A 17,353-nucleotide genomic window follows, 5' to 3' on the forward strand; every position below is an offset into this window, starting at 1 on the left:
TCAAACACACGGCCTCCTGGGGCTGGGTGGTGGGAACAAAGGCTTCTCTGACTAAGACTTCTGGGGCCCCAGAGGCGAGTATTTCACACTCTCCCCAACCGTGAACGTAAACCAGTGGGGAAAGGGTCACTTCAAACCACAGCTTTCTTGAAAGAGTTGAGAGACCTAATGGGATTCTGAACGTAAAAAGGTGGCCTTGAGGGGGTTGTGGAATTTAGGAAAAAAACACTGGAAAGATGGATTCTCAGTGCAGTCGAGAGGGATCTGGCTGCCCAGAGCTCATCAAAGATGAGAGATGAGCTGGAGGGTGGAAAGGGTGTAACGGGGGAAGCTAGATCGGACGCAAGGGCCAGGGAGCTTCGTGGCGTGCTGTGGCCAGTGAGAAATCCCAGGTGACCAGAGAGCCAAAATAACTTTTCAGAACATCTCAGAAATGTGACTTTAAATTGTTTGCTGTGTGATGTAATCTCTCCCCTGTGGCCAACAAATTTTCATTAAAAGTTCTGCTACATGTTACAGCATTATTTTTGTGGTTGTTTTGGAACTGGGGGTGGGAGTTGGAAGGAACAGGGACTACGTCCCTACATGGATTGACAGCAGAGACTGAAGAAACAGCCACAAGACCAGAGCACTGAATAAAACTCCAATGCGGCAGAAAACGAGAGCCCGAGGTGACCACGAACTCGAAGTCCCCCCAGTAATTCACAGAAATCCTGGGGAGGGCACTGGACTTCCCACCACAGGGCACAGGGAGGTCGAGCCAAGGTCATTTGAATCTCAAAGGACACGCTGCTTCAGCTGACATTAGGTTACAAATAGGCTTTGCCTCTCCAGCTGGACTAGGCCTTGCAAAACATGGAATGCATCATTCGGGGCAGAGCACTGGGACAGCACATAGTAGGGCCCATGCGAGTGGGGCCTGAAGCAGGAAAGTCATTCAGCCTGGAGACTTCTCCCCGACCTGCATCCTCTGGCCCGTTAGCCCTATCCCATGGCCAGAGAGCAACAGCTCTGAGGCCTACAGATCTGTGAACAGGCAAGGCCCAGGGGAGCCGGTGGTGGAGGGGGTCGCAAAGGCTGTGCAGAAACCAGGCGGCCAGAGTCAAGGGAGAAAACACAGCCCCTTGCTTAGGTCGGGCTTCCGATCCAGAGGTCCTGGGCCAGGGACATGGAGGGAGTGCACTGTCTTGGGCCGCAGAATGTTTCCTAGGACTGGTTGCAGGATGTGTCGCGTGGGGCTCTGGTCTTTGCTCCTAAGCATCCCCCTTACGCCGTCCTGAGGCCTTGCCCGGAACCCCAAAGATCCCCTCAATTCTGAGGCTTCCCTACAAGAAACACGCGCCGCTCGCAGGGCTGATGGCGCCACCTGGCGGCGCCAAGGGTCCAATTCAACCCTGCGAGCCGGGAAACCAAGGGGGCGGCTTCGGCAGCCCGGTCCAGCGTGGTGACGTCACGAGCGAGCGCCTTTTCCCCCCGCCCCTTGCCCCGCCCCGGAGCTGCCAGTACCCGACGTGGCGTCACCGCCCTCTACCCTTACTGTGCGTGCGTGTGTGCGTGCGGCGGAGGTGGCGGCGCGGGCCGGTCGGAGCTCGGCGCTGCTGTTTCTGGGGCTCCTGTCGCCGCGGTCGCTGTCCGGCTGCCTTGGACCGCCGAGCGGACGAGGCGCCCGCCCCAGCACCTCGGCGGCGGACGCGGCTCGGCGCGGGGCCCGGCGGGAGGGTGGGCGAGCGCGGGGCGGAGGGCGCCGCGCGGGCGGGCGGCCGAGCGCTCCGGAGCGAGAGCGGCGGGGGCGGCGGGTCAGCAGCGGGCCCGGCCGGCCGGGGAATGTCGATGCCTGACGCGATGCCGCTGCCCGGGGTCGGGGAGGAGCTGAAGCAGGCCAAGGAGATCGAGGACGCCGAGAAGTACTCCTTCATGGCCACCGTCACCAAGGCGCCCAAGAAGGTGCGGGGGCTCCGGGAGGCGGCAGGGGCCCGGGCTGGGGCCTCCCGGGAGGGGCGCGAGCGAGCCCCGCGCTCCAGCTAAGTGGGCGACTTCAGGGCCGAGGTCTGAGGGGATCGTGACGGCCGAGAGGGTGGCGGGGTGGCGGGCGAGCCGCCCCGGGCCCACCCCGAGCTGCAGAGGCCGCCCCTGACCTCACTTTCCTTTGTCCCTGGGCCCCAGTCCTCGGGGATCTTTCTGAAACCCGACAGGGCCGGGCCTTAAACTCGCCCCTGGCTTTTCCTGGATGAAGGGCCTCGGCGATGGGAGTGGGAGGGGGCGGACCAACTCAGTGGACCCCAGTGACCAGCCCCGGGGGACGGGGGCGGGGGGGAGGTGTCCAGGAAATCTCCCCTCAGGTGAGTGGGCAGGGCAGGTAGAGCTTCTTTGGGAGCCGTGCCCGGTTTTATCCAAACAGCCGACTGCGTGCTCGCGTGGAGGCGGGAGACAAAAAAAAAAAAAAAAAAATGCGTGGAGCTAGCTCGGTCTTGTGTGCGGGCGAGAGCAGAGGGGGCCGCGTGAGACTGAACAGGAAACTACGGTTGAATTTCACCTTCTGCGCCCGTCCAGGTCTTCCACACGTGCAAGAAATTAACATCTGGAGGTTGGGTGACAGCGGGCACTGTCACGGGCGCGAGCGGGCCGTGTGGTCGCGCGAACAGATCACGCGGGCTGCCCTGGAGGAGCGAGAAGGGAGAAGGGGGCCGGGGCGTGCGCGGGCGGGCGGGAAGCGCGGTCGCTCCCCCGGGCGCCTCTCGCCGAGGCCGAGCAAGTTTCGTCCGTCGGTGGCGCGCGGTGGGTCGAGCTCAAAGGATGTCCTTCTGCGTCTCTCGCTCAGTGGCAGCCTTTGGAGCTTTCAGTCCGACCAGCTCTCAGAACCGCGGGACTGGGGTCCATGGTGCTTTCGGAGCGTCTGCTGCCGCCCACGTCTTGACTTTTCCGCGCATACCTGGCACCCGGTTGCCCGCAGACCAGAGAGCCTTTGCCGAGCAGCGGGGAAGCTGGATAAATCCTTCCCGCCGGGGTGGAAACCGTGTTTCAAGGCCGCCTCTCCCTGCCCGCAGTGTTGGAGGGGTGCCGCGCTTGCGGGAGTAGTGACAGCCCTTGGGGCTCCTACACCTGAACTACTTAAGCTGTCATAAGTGGGAGAGAGACTCTATTTAAAAAAGGGGAAATTAAGATAACACTCCAGAAATCAAACGCAGGATTGAAGACAGGTCACTGTTGGGCGCTTTAGCTCCGTTTTTCCCACGACGTCAAGATCTTGCCAATAGAATGCCTTTAAAAAGGTTGTGGACCATCCCTTGATCCTAAGGAACCTGATTCACCTTTTTAGTGCGCTCAGCTCCCCTGGCTGCTTCGTTGGGGCAGTAACCCCTTGTGATCTGCGCTGTTTAGAGACCGTCCCAGCCTTTGTAAGCAGAGTGCTTAAGGGTGGTGCCTTTGGTGAGTTAGGGGAAAGACTGGGGAAGCCCTGGTACCCTAACTCCCTGAGCTCCTCCTTTCCCAGTTAGCCTATCTTTTGTCTGCTTGCTTCAGGGATTAGGTGCCTTTATTCCCACTTGCTTTTATTTTACTAAGCCTTCAGTCTTGCAAGTGCCACTATTAATAAGACAAAGTTTGTATTGTAGATTGTAAACTCCATAAAGGCAGGGACTCTAGTGTACCATTGTATGCACTGTGCGTGGCTCCGTCCCTAGCATATAATAGGTACTCAAATATTAATTGCCCACCTGGCTAACCAGTAATCCAGATGTCAGTATGGCTGCCTACCAGGAATAAATATCCCTTCTCCTCTTTTCTTCCCTGGAGGAATATTGCTAATGTGTATTACCGTCAGGCCAAGTGCTAATGACTTTAAAGACTCATATTCCATTAGCTGACAGAAGCAGCCTGGGCTAGGAAGGGGGGAAGACCCTGTGTAAATTTCCAGTTGCTGGGAAATGTATCCCATGTTTCTTTCTTATTAATCTGGCTCTCTTTCAGCTTTATTGTTTAGCATTTACACAGCACTATATTAAAGTGCTTTATGATAACTAATTACCCTTCTCCTAGTGATGATAGAAGGCATTTATTTAGTTAATGAGTTGGTTGAGGACTGGTCAAGGTCACGTAGCAGCAAGTCCTAGGTGATCATTTTTTCAGAACTTCAGCTGAATTGGACATTATGACCTAAGGCACTTTTGTACCTCTGCCATGTGTTAATAATGTGAGATAGCATGAGAAAAGTAAGAAAAATGTAGCTTGGTGGGTACCAAATGGTATGAGAAAAAGGCCTCTTCAAATGGTGCTGTCCTTCACCTGTGAGGACTCCGGCATGGCTCCAGACCAAGTAATTCTTGGGTCATTCCAAGCCCTGAGGCCCCTCAGGAAATGAGGACATTTCTGATGCCAGTCAGGCTGTAGGTTACCTCAGGGTGACCTTGATGGTCCTCAGATCAGATTCCAGTGTAACTGGTGAAGTTTTAGTCACTTTGGGGAATAGTGGATGTCCGTTGATGAAAAGCATAGATATTGAGATTCTGCAACTATAATCACAACTATCACAGCTAAAGAGGACCCTTGTTTAATGTTGGCAGTTATCAGTCAAACCAAGTGAGCAGGTTCCCCATAATCACCGGGTATTTACCCTGCTCTTTCTGCTACTTTGTGTTGTGGAGGTAATAGCAGTTCTTGGGCCTTTAGAGATTGACATAGTATCAAGTTGATTTTTTTTTCAATAGGGTAAACCCAAATCTCCAGCTTGTTGATGAAACTTACTAAAGCAGACACGTTTCTCTATCGGGGCATTTGCTCCTCTCTGCACTTCTGAACATTTGGAGGGGCTCTTCAGAGTGATACATTAGGCATTTGCCCTAGGACTTATGCACTTAGACTTTTACGACCAGTAAAAGGGCAAGGAGAGAAAGAACACAAAAGAAGTTACTTTTGCTTGTAGGATATTCTTTATTTGAATAAAGCATATATATCAAAGGGGTCAGCTGAACTTAGAAAGCATACCAGGTAGAACCTCAGTGCCTACTGCTTAGATATTAATCTGTTTGGTGGAATCATAGCGCAGTTTTGTAGCAATTACACCAGTACTTAGAGTCACTGAGAAGAGATTTAATAGGTTGACATCTCCTATCTTCTCCAGACATCATTATTAGTACCTCTTGATTGTCTTAATAGCGGCTACTGTTTTCTGGCAGTCTTTGAACAGGAGTCAGATGTGTAAGAAGAGTCTATCTTGTTTAGATTTCTCCACAGATAGGGATCACCTCTCTTTTTATTTGATTCTGTGTAGTTTGACACTAGTTTCCATATCACTTTGTTCTAAGTTCATTAAACTTTTAGTTTATATCAGAGAGCAATCTGTTCATTGTTTAGGTCCCTTGCCAACAAGATTACAAATGTGGACCATTTGTTTTATCAAGAGGGTATTGTTTGGATCCAGTGTGTGTTACCCAATGTATTATTCTTGTAAACTTGTTTACAAAGTTTTTAATGTATTTTGATACATACGTTGTAAATCTTTAGTTGCCTGTGACTCCTAATAAGTTTACTTTGTCACCTCTACCTCATGTAGTTATGATCTGTAAGCAAGCATTTTAATGCTTTTTTGGGGCTTTTCTATAAAGGAACTGGCCAGTAAAGGAGAAACATTTATACCTATCTGTTTCTCAAGTTTGGGAATCTGAATGTTAAAATTTTATAAAGAAGGGCCACCCTCATTATTCTGGGTTTAATAATTCAGAACACATCATAGTGAGGTGGATCAGAAGCATCCCCATCATGTATGAAGAACAGCACAGTTGCACTGACCAGAATTTTTCCAACCTGAAATCTGAAAATCCAAACTCAAGGACAAATTCTTACTACAAGTTTTCCTTCTGACTCTTGTCAACACTATCAGTACCTTGCATATGGTAAGCAGTTAAAAATTCATATAAAATTGTGGTCACCTTTTCTCTTCTGATTCCATATTTCCTTTGACTCATTCAGGGAGTTCTCTTGCTATCCCACTGTTGTTTGGCTGTTATATGAAATGTGTTTAACTTTCCCTTTTTGTTCCTAAAACTGAGTAGCATACAATGTAACTCAAGCACTTGATTTTTTGGAGTCAGGTTTACCTTCAGTCTCTACCGTCTAAGAGACTTTTAACTTTGGACAGGTGATTTAGCCTGTCTGAGCTTCATTGTTTTTCTTTCTTTCTGTTGTTTTTTCTTATTTCTTTCATTATCTGTAAATGACTTTATTTCATGCTCATTCTTGAGAGATAGTTTTGCTGGGCACATAAGTTTAGGTTGACAGTTATTTTCCTCAACACTTTGAAGGTATGTTTCCATTACCTCCTGCCCTTAATTATCACTAAATAAAAGTTGTCTTTCTAATTATTTCTTTGCAGGTGATCTGTTCCTTTATATATATATATATTGCTTTTAAGTTTTTCGTGACTACATATGACCATGGTCAAGGGCATGGACTTTGAGCCTCCATTTTCCTCTCTGTAAAATGAGGAATAGTGATAGCACTACAGGATTGTCAAGGGTATTAGCATTTAATAGTACTACTTAGTGTATTTACTCCTTTATAACTGGGGTGTCCATATATCCTGGTTTGCCTGGTACAGTTCTGGTTTATACCTCTTATCCCAGCATGCGGTTCAATGAGTGCCTTCTTACTGTGAAAATTACCCTGGTTTATTTAAAATATTCTTAAAGAGCTAAAACAAAGATGTTTCTATTGAACGGCTTTTCAACAGGAAGAAATGTTATTTTCCTGACAAAAATGTTATTTTATGTAGAGCTTATGCCTACTGAACACTTAAGTAGTTGTTGATTTCCAGGAGGTGCAGACAATAGGAGAACTTAGAGTTTGTGATGGAAATGGGACCTGCTCTAGCCAGCTACTCTGCCATCCCGTCCCTACTACCACACAGTGCATAGAATGTGGGTGTCTGTCAGACACTGGGTTCGCTGAGTCCAGGAGTTTATTTCATCAGTCTGCAGTAGTTTGGAAGTCTTCCCAAACTAGAACCCTGGAATTACATGAAACCATTCCAAAGACTCCTCTGAGCTGTAACTTTATCTACTTATGTAGTCACCTTAAGATCACATCTCTGTTCTGCAACATCCTCCTCCAGGCACTGTTTCTCCTTGCTCCGAACAGCCTGCTCCTAATTATGTATAACTGATTTTTCTCCTGCAGAAATGTGTGGCCTTTGCTCCACAGCAATTACAGAACTAGGGTGGGACACCCAGGCCTTTGTTGACACTCAGACTGGTTTCATTTTGTTCTGTTCATTTTTTTCTAGAAGATTCAGTCCAGTGCCTAAATCTCAGAATGTATATAATGATTGGCACTGCTTAACAATATACAATGGAGCTTAATCGTTTACTGCCCAAATAGGACACAGAGTAAAAAAGCTTAATGAACTGGTAAAGGTAGTATTAGGAGTGCTGGGGTAGAGAGTGGAAAGGACTTTGACAGACCCACAAATCTAGGACTATCCAAGCATGTTCCTGTTTTCTTTTATTTTTTTAAAAATTAAAGTATAGTTGACATACAATATTTTATTAGTTTCAGGTGTACAACACAGTGATTTGGCATTTATATACCTTACACAGTGATCACGATAAGTCTAGTAACCATCTGTCACTGTACAAAGTTAGGACATTTTTTTACTATTTTCTCTATGTTGTACATGACATCCTGTGACTTATTTATTTTATAACTGTACCTCTCAGTCCCCTGTACCTTTTTCGCCCGTCTCCCCCCTTCCCTCTCCTCTGGCAACCAGCAGTTCATTCTCTGTATCTATGAGTCTGTTTCTGTTTTATTTTTCTTTTTTAGATTCCAGATATAAGTGAAATCATATGCTATTTGTCTTTCTCGCCATGAGATCCCCAGCTAATGTGCCTTTGTATTCAACCTGTAGGGCTGAATGGGCTTAACATGTGCTCCTCTACCAGTTCACTTCTTCTCAAAGGGACACCCTGTACTCAGCTGTGTGCTAGGATGAGGCTTGAACAGGAGGGGCTGGGGACTGCTCACTTCCATGCTGTTCAGCTTGGACCTGTCGCATGCTTAGTTTTTTACAACCTGAAGAACTGCCCAGCCAGAGCAAGCCCTGTTGTTGATATAGTTTTCTCTTCTGTCCTGAACCTGTGTGTGCGCAGTGGCGTCAGTGGAATCCCACTGAGCCTGTGTGCTCCAGGTGCCAAGGACAAGGCTCACGTGCTGATCTGCGTGGTGCACAGCTCTGTGAGCTGGATGGTGGATTGGTGAGAGGCAGAAAAAATGGGCTCTGGGCCTGGAGGAGATGAGTGTAACCATATTTCATTCCTTTTGGGCTTCCTGAATGAAGCTGTTCACATCACTATGCTTTGAGTAATGTCAGGATTTGGAAAGTTTTTAATAAATGTCTCCAACTCTCTTCTAGTACTTTAATTGTACTAAGGTGAACCTGTGGGGCACAGGTTTCCATGGGCTTAATGGGAAGTACTTTACCCTTTTCCCATAGAACTGGCTTGACCTCAAGTTAAAGTTTTTGGACTGTGACCTGTTCCCCTGAATGATCTCAGGATCCTGAAATCACAGAGGGGCCTTTCAGGGAAGTTAATAGGACAGAGATTCTGCTCTGCCCTCTGACCACCTCCATCCCATGTCCTTCTTCAGAAGCTTTAAGGAAAACCTCTTTGGGTGCTCATGACAGTTAGCTTTATTTTGGAGTTATAGAAAGGAGCTCTTTGCCTTGAATTTTCAAAGTGCACACCCATCTCTGTTTCTAATTTCAGAAGAGAGGTAAATAGATCCCTGTGGAAGGTGGAGAACTTAAATAGGTGTCTCTTTTGCCAGTTTCAGGGATTGCTCCTGAGATGTTCGCTGGACTAGAGACTCTAGAACAGTGGTTCTTAATCTTTGAGTCAGATCCTTTTAAGAATCTTATGAAAATCATTGGTCTTTCCTCAGGAAAATTCAGGAGCACAAAACTTTGCATAGACTTTCAGTGGATTTATGGTACTCCCTGAAACTCTTCTGTGGACCTTGGGTTAAAACCCCTGATTTAGAAGGGCAGGCCTCTAAGCCATGGTTTCTCTTTCCTTTACAGATCCAGAAACTGCTGAGATTAAGTTTCCAGCCTGTAGTTTGTTTTTGGAACAAAGCTGAAGTTGTTGGTGTTCTTTGTCACTCCTCTTTGGGATGCTCCTCAGCTTCCCCAGAGACTCATTATCAGGGCCTTGAGGGCTCACCTCAGGAATTTACGCACACTGAAACCAGCAACTTTGGGGATTTTGTGCTAAAACAATTTTCTGGACTGGCTGATATCTCCATCTTATTTTTCATTTGATTTCTCTAGACCAAACACATCAAGGGCAGGGACCATGCCTCACATATATGTATAGTACGCAGTGTCTGCACATAATACTGTCAGAGCTTGTTTATTTAGTCAAATACTGTGGGCTGATTGTCCCGAGGAGAAAGTGAGTTGGACTCACTTGGTGGCTTTGGCTCACTTTCCCCTTCAGTTCGCCCGGCTTGTTTTTCTCACTCAGACCTCTCCCACATGGGTGATAGTGGAGAACGAAGAGCTGCAGATGAGCAACTGATGAGAATTGTCAGCATCCTAGTAGATCCCTGTATACTGCCAGAAAAAGGTAAGGTAAGAGACTTGAGAATATGTGGCCCCCAGCTTCTTAGCTCAGTAGCATGAGAACCACTGGGCAGGAGGCTGGAAACTTAGGGCTATCCTTAGACATAATGGAAAAGGTAACTTGAATTTCCCATCACATTTTAAACCCTTAGCATTAGGGACACTGCCCAGAGTTGAAACTGGTAGTCTGATTTTCACCTGCAATTGATTTAAAGAATAGAGACTGACTCTTAGGGTGTTTGAGGTTTGGGGACCAGTGGTGAGTTGACAGTTTCATTTTGGAGTGTGTGAGTCCTGAAAGTAATCAACAACAGCTCTGCCCAGTGGTGCTGAGCAAACTTACGATTCTTCCCATTCTGCAACCCCGGCTGCCCTTCTGAACCGAAGGCTGGGCTGGGTGTTCAAAAGCAATATATGCCCTTGTCTTTGAAATACACCTTCTTTAGAGCTCCAGTGGGCTGGGAACTGGGCCAGCACTTGTCCTAACCAGGAACTCAGACTCTAGTTGGCACTGAAGGTTTTGCGTCTGATGTTTCCCGAAAGTATGTGACCTCTGCAGGATTCAGGGGAAAGGGAGCCCTTTGGAGTTTTGCAGCTATGGAAATAGAAATAGGCGCTTCATAGAGGTGGAAGATTTGTTCTGGTAACTAATTCAGTTTTCTGCAGGTGGCCAGGTGGTCTCCAGCTTCTAATTCAGGGCTCGAGTGTTTAGTGCCCAGCTTGAGAGCAGTGGACTTCTTAGCAAGCAAGACACGATGGTTCCCAATGTTCCGTTCTTACGGAGAGCAGCCCAGCTGGCTTGTCGTGCTGGATTAGATGACTTGTGAATGTTAATTGTACTGATCAATACTGTGGCCTTGGTAACAGACTTGTAGCTGCTGTAGAATCTGTTTACTTCACGTTTGTAACAGAGAAGAGACGGAGCTGGTTGGGAACAGTGTGTTCTGAGTATAATAAACTGTATTGTGAGTCCAACGAAAACGCGTGCTGGAGGGACTGACCCCTTCCCCAGAATTTCCCAGAGGGGAGCATTACTCAGGGTGCTTCTGTTCTTATTTGCCAGTTGAGGATGAATCGGGGTTGGCAGAGGCTTGGCTTTCACTGAGATGGAGTAAAAGCTGTTTCCGAACCCTAGAGGTTAGGAGGGGAGCACCCGTGTTGGGAGGCACCTCAGTTCTCTACCTAGCTTGTAATTGGGAGTGAGGGGTTGATGAGATTAGTTCCAACTCTTGTATTCAGGGGAAGGAACCCCTCCTATCTGGGGAGTAGCGGGCTCAGAATTCTGCACATTCTTTCCTGACTCCACAGGGAGGGGATTAGCTGAGTGCTGGGCATGTGTGGAATGAGAGCACCTTGCCAGTTTTTACTGAATTCGGGCTAAGCCATTGTGAAAATAGTATCTTCCTCAGACAAGCTCTGTCATGTTCTCTTGAACCCTGTGGATCCATTTGATGGCTTGTCCGTACCTGACAGGTAGAGGTGTTATCAGAGGCAGATTTTCTACTTCCTTTGCCTTTTTTATTTTATCTCTGAACAAGATGTAGCTAACCCATTTGGTCCCTTCATTCCTTGAGTCTCTTTCTCAAGAGCCTGGTAAACTCAGTATGCCTAAGCTTGCTTTTTTAGATCCCGCTGAGATTGTCCCAGATCAGTACTTCTCATGGAGTGGGAAGGAAGGGAAGGTATCAGTCATCTAGAAAACTTTTTCAAAATAATTGTTACCAGGGCCCTAACCCAGACCTACTTAATCAGAACGGGGAGGGATTGAGGATAAGGGGCAGGTAGAGAAGGTGATGGCACGTGCATTTTAAAACAGCTCGAGCTTGAACCCAGGTTTAGAACCACTCTTAGATTGTCTAGCAAGGCTGGCCAACATTGTTATGAAATCTGACATTGGGATGGTGATGCAGCTACCACCTATCTTGAATGGCTTTGGCCTTGAGCAAAAATCTTGTGTCCCCTATGAGGGGTCCTGAAAATAATCTATACTTAATCTTCTTTTCAAGGTGTTCAGAGTGAGCTGTGACCAGAAATGATGCTACTCTGTGTCTCAGCCTGTGGTGGGCACTTAGAGTACATCAGTGAACAGGACAGTGATTCATATCCTGTGCAGCTTGCATTCCTCTGAGGTTACTGTTTGGCTCATGGAAGTCTAGGGTAGCAGTCGTTAATCATTTGGGGTTTGGAGCTCTATCAGAGCTGTTCATCTTCCAGAAATATGTACATATATATAACAATTTGCATAGCAGGGGGAGTTGGAAGCCTGAAGCCCACCCATGGACCCCAGGCTAAAACCTAGAATGCTTGCCTGGAATTGAGAATGTGGTGATTGGGTTAAAGCCAGGCCATGAATTGGGTGTTTGGGACTATCATCTTCCCACCAGACCAGGTTGTAGTTTCTTCGTCTGTACAGCCAGGCAGTTTGCAAAGACCCTGAGGGTGTCTCTAGGAAAAGTACGTATGAGGACCGGCTAGTCTCCACTAAGCCCTAGCAGTCCTTGAGCCTGTTCTCCCTGAAATCCTGAGGATGATTTGACTCCTTGTCCCTTCCCGCCTCTAGTTTCTGGGTGGCTGAGGTTTTTGGACTCAGTGGATTAAAAAGCAGAGCCCTGGCCAGCGTGAGTCAGTGGTTAGAGTGTCAGCCCGTGCCCTGAAGGGTCTCGGGTTCGATTCCCGTTCAAGTACACATACCTGGGGTGCAGGTTCGACCCCTGGGCCCCACTGGGGCACGTGCAGGAGGCAACCAATCGATGTGTCTGTCTCTCATTGATGTTTCTCTCCCTCCCTCCCTCCTTCCCTCCATTCCACTCTCTAAAAATCAATGGGAAAATATCCTTGGGTGAGGGTTAACAAAAAAATATATTAGGTCAGAATATGAGGATTTCCGTAACATGATAATTTATGTTATAAATTCCTGGACTAATAGTGATAGTAAAATTATAAAGATCATTAGAGGGCATTTTAGTGAAATTCTGGCTTCAAAACTGAGAAAGTCACAGAAGGAGTTGATTGAGGGGCTGAGGAAATAGAGTAAGGCTTGGAGAAGGAAGATAGGAAACAAGGAGGCAGAGCTCAGGACAGTGCACTGAGCTGCTAGGCCAGGTGGCCAGGAGAGCAGCTTCCTTCCAAGCCAGAGTGAGTGGATTTGGGACCCACCCACCCACCCCCACAAAATTCCTTTTTAGTCCTGAAGAGGTCTGTCACTGTTGCTTTATTATCAAGTAGAACTCAGGATAAAAAGGGGAGGGCTTTCTATATACCAACCTTAATTTCTCTCTTCCTGGAAAAGTTGGTGTTTGACTTGAATGAATGAGCAAACTGTGCCTCAGGGTCAGGACAGTGTGTGACATGTACTACAGAAGCATGAATGAAATTCCGTTTGGGGCACTGTGAGAAAGAATTCTGTAGAAAAAGCACGGCTAGCTTTAGAGGTTGGAGCCCAGCAGGCATGCGGAGTCCTGTGACAGTTCTTCCTTTGCCTCCCAGGAATCAGATCTTTAGTACCCAGGTGGTCTTCACAGAGCTATTCTTGTCTCCCTGCCTGAGGTCTAAGGGGAGCTGTCTAGACCCGAGACTTGCAGTGAGGGATTGTGGAATAAGTGATGTACTAGGGGCCTTCGGGCCAAACTCCTGTAAACTCAGAGCCCATTAGAGAGCAGAGCCCACAGTCCTCCCCAGAGGAGCCAGGAGGCTCCAGAAACCGCTCTCCAGCATGTGGAAAAGCTGCTCTGCTATGGAACCGTCCAACCTACTATTACTATAAGGGCACCTCATTGTTTGCTCAGTGGTGCATTAAAGCCAAAGGTACCTAATCTAGGGGGAAACAGTCATACCCACTTATCTTTATATTGAGACTTTTATGTAAAATTGAACATATGCATCTCAAGTTAGAAGTCAAGAAGGATGGCAAATATTGCCTCTCTAGAATGAAAAATACAGTTATGTTTTTGACATGACTAACTATCTTTGATAGATTCTTGTCCATGTATTGTGTCTGTAGTCTTTCCTTCTAGAGGCTTTTTTGTTTTGTTTTTAAGAGCTGTGGAAACTAAAGCCAACTGCAGCCAGCTGATCTTTAAAGTAATTTCACCTTGCCCTTTGGACTTGAAAATATCCCATCTCACTACAGAATGGATTCTGAAAGGTCCATTCCACTCACATAGTTACTATTTAACATTGTCTTTAAAGTCAGATTATTAGTGTTGAGTTTTGATGGCTTTTTCCTCCCCTGAGCCTCTGCTTTATGGGACGTGGTGGATGCTGACTGAAAAACTGATGTGGCCCTGGCCAGTCTTGCTCAGTGGTTAGAGCATCAACCTGTGGCCTGAAGAGTCCCGGGTTCGATTCCGGCCAAGGGCATGTACCTCAGTTGCAGGCTCAATGCCTGGTCAGGGGGATTCCCAGAGGCAACCAATTGATGTGTCTCTGTCATATCACCGTTTCTCCCTCCCTCTCCCCTCTCCCCTCTCCCCTCTCCCCTCTCCCCTCTCCCCTCTCCCCTCTCCCCTCTCCCCTCTCCCCTCTCCCCTCTCCCCTCTCCCCTCTCCCCTCTCCCCTCTCCCCTCTCCCCTCTCCCCTCTCCCCTCTCCCCTCTCCCCTCTCCCCTCTCCCCTCTCCCCTCTCCCCTCTCCCCTCTCCCCTCTCCCTCCCTTCCATTCTCTCTGAAAACCAATAGAAAAAATATCCTCAGGTGAGGATTAAAAAAAAAGAAAGAAAAACTGATGTGGTTTCCATCTCATTAACATTATTGAGTGTTAGTCTAGAGCTCAGAAAGCGACCTGCTTGGGCTCGGTGGCCTCTTACTGGGAGCCACTTGTAGTTCTTCTGCCATATGCTGTTTGGCAGGGACTTGCAGGTCGTTCACCTCAGTTAGATATGGCCTTCCCAGGTGCTGAGCTGATCACAGGTGGGGTTCACTCACTCAGGCAAATATGTGAAGGGGGTTTGAATTTGTAAGATGTAATTGGCTTTCAGCTACACTAAGCTAGACTTCCAGATCAAGGGGAAAAGAGTTATTCTTACATGTCTCCACTCATTTCTTTTTAGTAGGCTAAGACATTAAAGATACGGCATTTACTGGGTCTGTGTGGCCACCTTCCAACATGCCAGAGAGACTCCATCTTCCTTCTGGACCTGCCCACTGATGGCTGCTTTTGAAATTAACTCTTTTTTCTGATAAAAATTCATTTGAAGAATATAGATTTACCTGTTTGTAAGCAGTTGACAAGTTTTAATCTTTTTTAAAAAAATGTTTTTATTGATTTTAGAAAGAGAGAAACATTGGTTGTTTGCCTCCTGCATGCCCCCTACTGGGGATCAAACCCGCAACCCTAGCATGTGCCCTGACCAGGAATTGAACCAGCGACCTTTCAGTGCCCGGATGATGCCCAACCCACTGAGCCACTCCAGCCAAGGCGACAAGTTTTAATCTTAAAGAATATACCCACCTACCTTGCCAGTTTAACTTCTCTGTTAGAGACGAAGACTGTCAACCTGAGAAAAGAGATACAAATAGGAAAATTAAAAGTTAAAAAAGTGACATGTTAAATTTGAAATGGAAATATCCATATGAACTCATGACTAACAAAAAGATTGATTTTTGTCCACGGAGAGAACCTGGAAGCACAGACAGACACGTCTGCTGGCAGTGGGCACACCTCCTACCCAGGTGTCAGTTTCTAAATGCCATTCCCTGCTGGAGGAAGTTGGGGCTCCTTGAGAAATGGCTGATTCCAGGTCTGAAGCAGAGAAAGAACAAGGTGAGCCTGGTATAGCTTATGTCCAAAAGGAAGGAAGCGCTCAAGTGGGATCATGGCAGAAGAGCAGAAGAGTCAGTTTGAAGGAGGCGCCCACTGGTCCAATTTGGGACAGTTGTACTCATTGTGTAATTGACTCTAACATCGAATAAGTAAAAATATGAATGACAAGTAAAAAAGAAAACGATAGAGAGAAGAAAAGCTTTTCTTTACCAAAGAATGCCAGCTAATGTATTTGGAAGGAATGATAGGAAAACAACCATGATTCTGTAAGCCACCCGCCTTCCCCAGTATAACCGGTTCAGGCAAGGATTATGAACAGATGGTAAAGTCACTAGGGAACAGGATATTCACAGGCTGCCAAGCATCACTCCGCAGATTAACCTTTACTTGCAGGGGAGAAAATACACCTTTCAAACATTGACGGTCTCATTTTAACCAAGGGCTCAGTCAAGTGTCACTAATAGTGAAACAGCCCAATGCTCTTCGTCACCTGATATGATGCAAACTGAAGTATACAACACAATCTGTGAAATATTCCTGCCAAAATTTTGACCTCTTTGTAATCAAACCTCAAAACTGAACTTGCAGTTTACAGGAAGGAAGCAATATGAAAATTTCAGAATATGGGAGATTTTCTAAGGCAACTGACCCGGACTCTTCAAGAAAAGTCAGTATCACAAGGCGGGGGTGGGGTGGGGGGGAGGAGGCAAGAGGATATTTTAGATTAGCAGAAACTAAAGGAGCCTAATAGTCAAATGCCTTTAGTGAATCTGGATTCTATCCTGGGTTGGAAGAGCTGGGGAGGCTGTTGGGTCTATAATTATGAAAGACATTCTTGAGATAACAGAAGTTTGAATGCAGACTGGATATTTGATGATGGAGGATTATTGCTAATATTCTTAAGTATAATGTTATTGTGATTCTGTAGGAGAATATCCTTGTTCTTAGAAGATGTTTGCTGAAGAATTCATTGGTGAATCTTCATGTTTGCCACCTTTTTTTGCAGGACCGTTTGAAAGTATGCATTTGTATGTCTATATATACAGAGAGAGAAACCTAATATGAAAAATGGAAGAGCATGCAGGTTTCATTATACTATTTAAAAAAAATCTTTGTATGTTGAAAAGAATCATAATCAACTTAGAAAAATAAATAGAAAGCAACAGCGGTGGGGGGGGGGTGAGATTGGGGTGGGGGGAGCCTTTGGTGTATCGCCGAAGTCATGGGTATGTTCCAGGAACCTGGATTTCATCAGTACCTGTACAAAAAAATTTTTTTAATGTAGAGTTGATGACAATTCAGTGTCAGGCGCAAAGAAGAATGACATGTTTTCATATAATACTGGTAGTGGCTTGAGGATGAGGGAAGTATGGACAGGTCGATAGCTGAATAGACATTGAAACATAATCCGGATGTGTGCTATGCTCTGTTGTAAATTGTGGTTTTCAAAAGATTAGGAAGCTCTTCCCTGCCCTACTTGTAGCCATTAACCTCTTTATTTTACCTCTAGTTGGCAGCTGGCAGCCCAGATCACTCATTTTTACTAGATCACTTTAGGAGATAATAGAAGCCAGTGAAGTGTGTTGTCTCATGTGAAGAAAATGGAGTTGTTGATAAGGGTAAAACTGCTCTTTGGCAGAGTTTTTCAAGCTTTATGTTCCTCACCACTAAGTGACTCAGCAGTGTGGGCCCTGGTGTTGCCTCTCCCCTCTCCCCCCCCCCCACCCCCGACACTGATGAAACATCAAGTTGTATCCCATTTTGAAAGGAGTGTTCTGACTGGAACTGGATTCTAGCAGTGTACGTTATGTCCTATTCCTGTTGAGACACGGAGATGGGTGGAGTGGGAGAGACATGCATGCTATGATTAGCTTGCTCATTACCTGCCCCCCAGAAATTCAGGCCCCATCTGGGGAAACCGAGTACTTAAGAAACTTGAGACTGGGAGGGAGGACCTGGTTTCTTGGAAGACTGGTCT

At 46.8% G+C, this 17,353-nt stretch overlaps 1 protein-coding gene across 1 annotated transcript in view; it reads left to right on the forward strand.

Annotated features, from left to right (window-relative positions):
• Window positions 1-1,769: 1,769 nt before the first annotated feature.
• Window positions 1,770-17,353, forward strand: part of AHCYL1 (adenosylhomocysteinase like 1) — a 33,269-nt gene continuing 17,685 nt past the window's right edge. Inside the window, exon 1 of the mRNA XM_081122114.1 lies at window positions 1,770-1,944. Coding sequence (XP_080978240.1) covers window positions 1,825-1,944 — 120 coding nt within the window. The 5' untranslated portion in view covers window positions 1,770-1,824. The remainder of the gene's footprint in view (window positions 1,945-17,353) is intronic.

The sequence above is a fragment of the Miniopterus schreibersii genome (genome assembly GCF_964146895.1).
Source record: "Miniopterus schreibersii genome assembly, chromosome: 19".
NCBI classification, from domain to species: domain Eukaryota; kingdom Metazoa; phylum Chordata; class Mammalia; order Chiroptera; family Miniopteridae; genus Miniopterus; species Miniopterus schreibersii.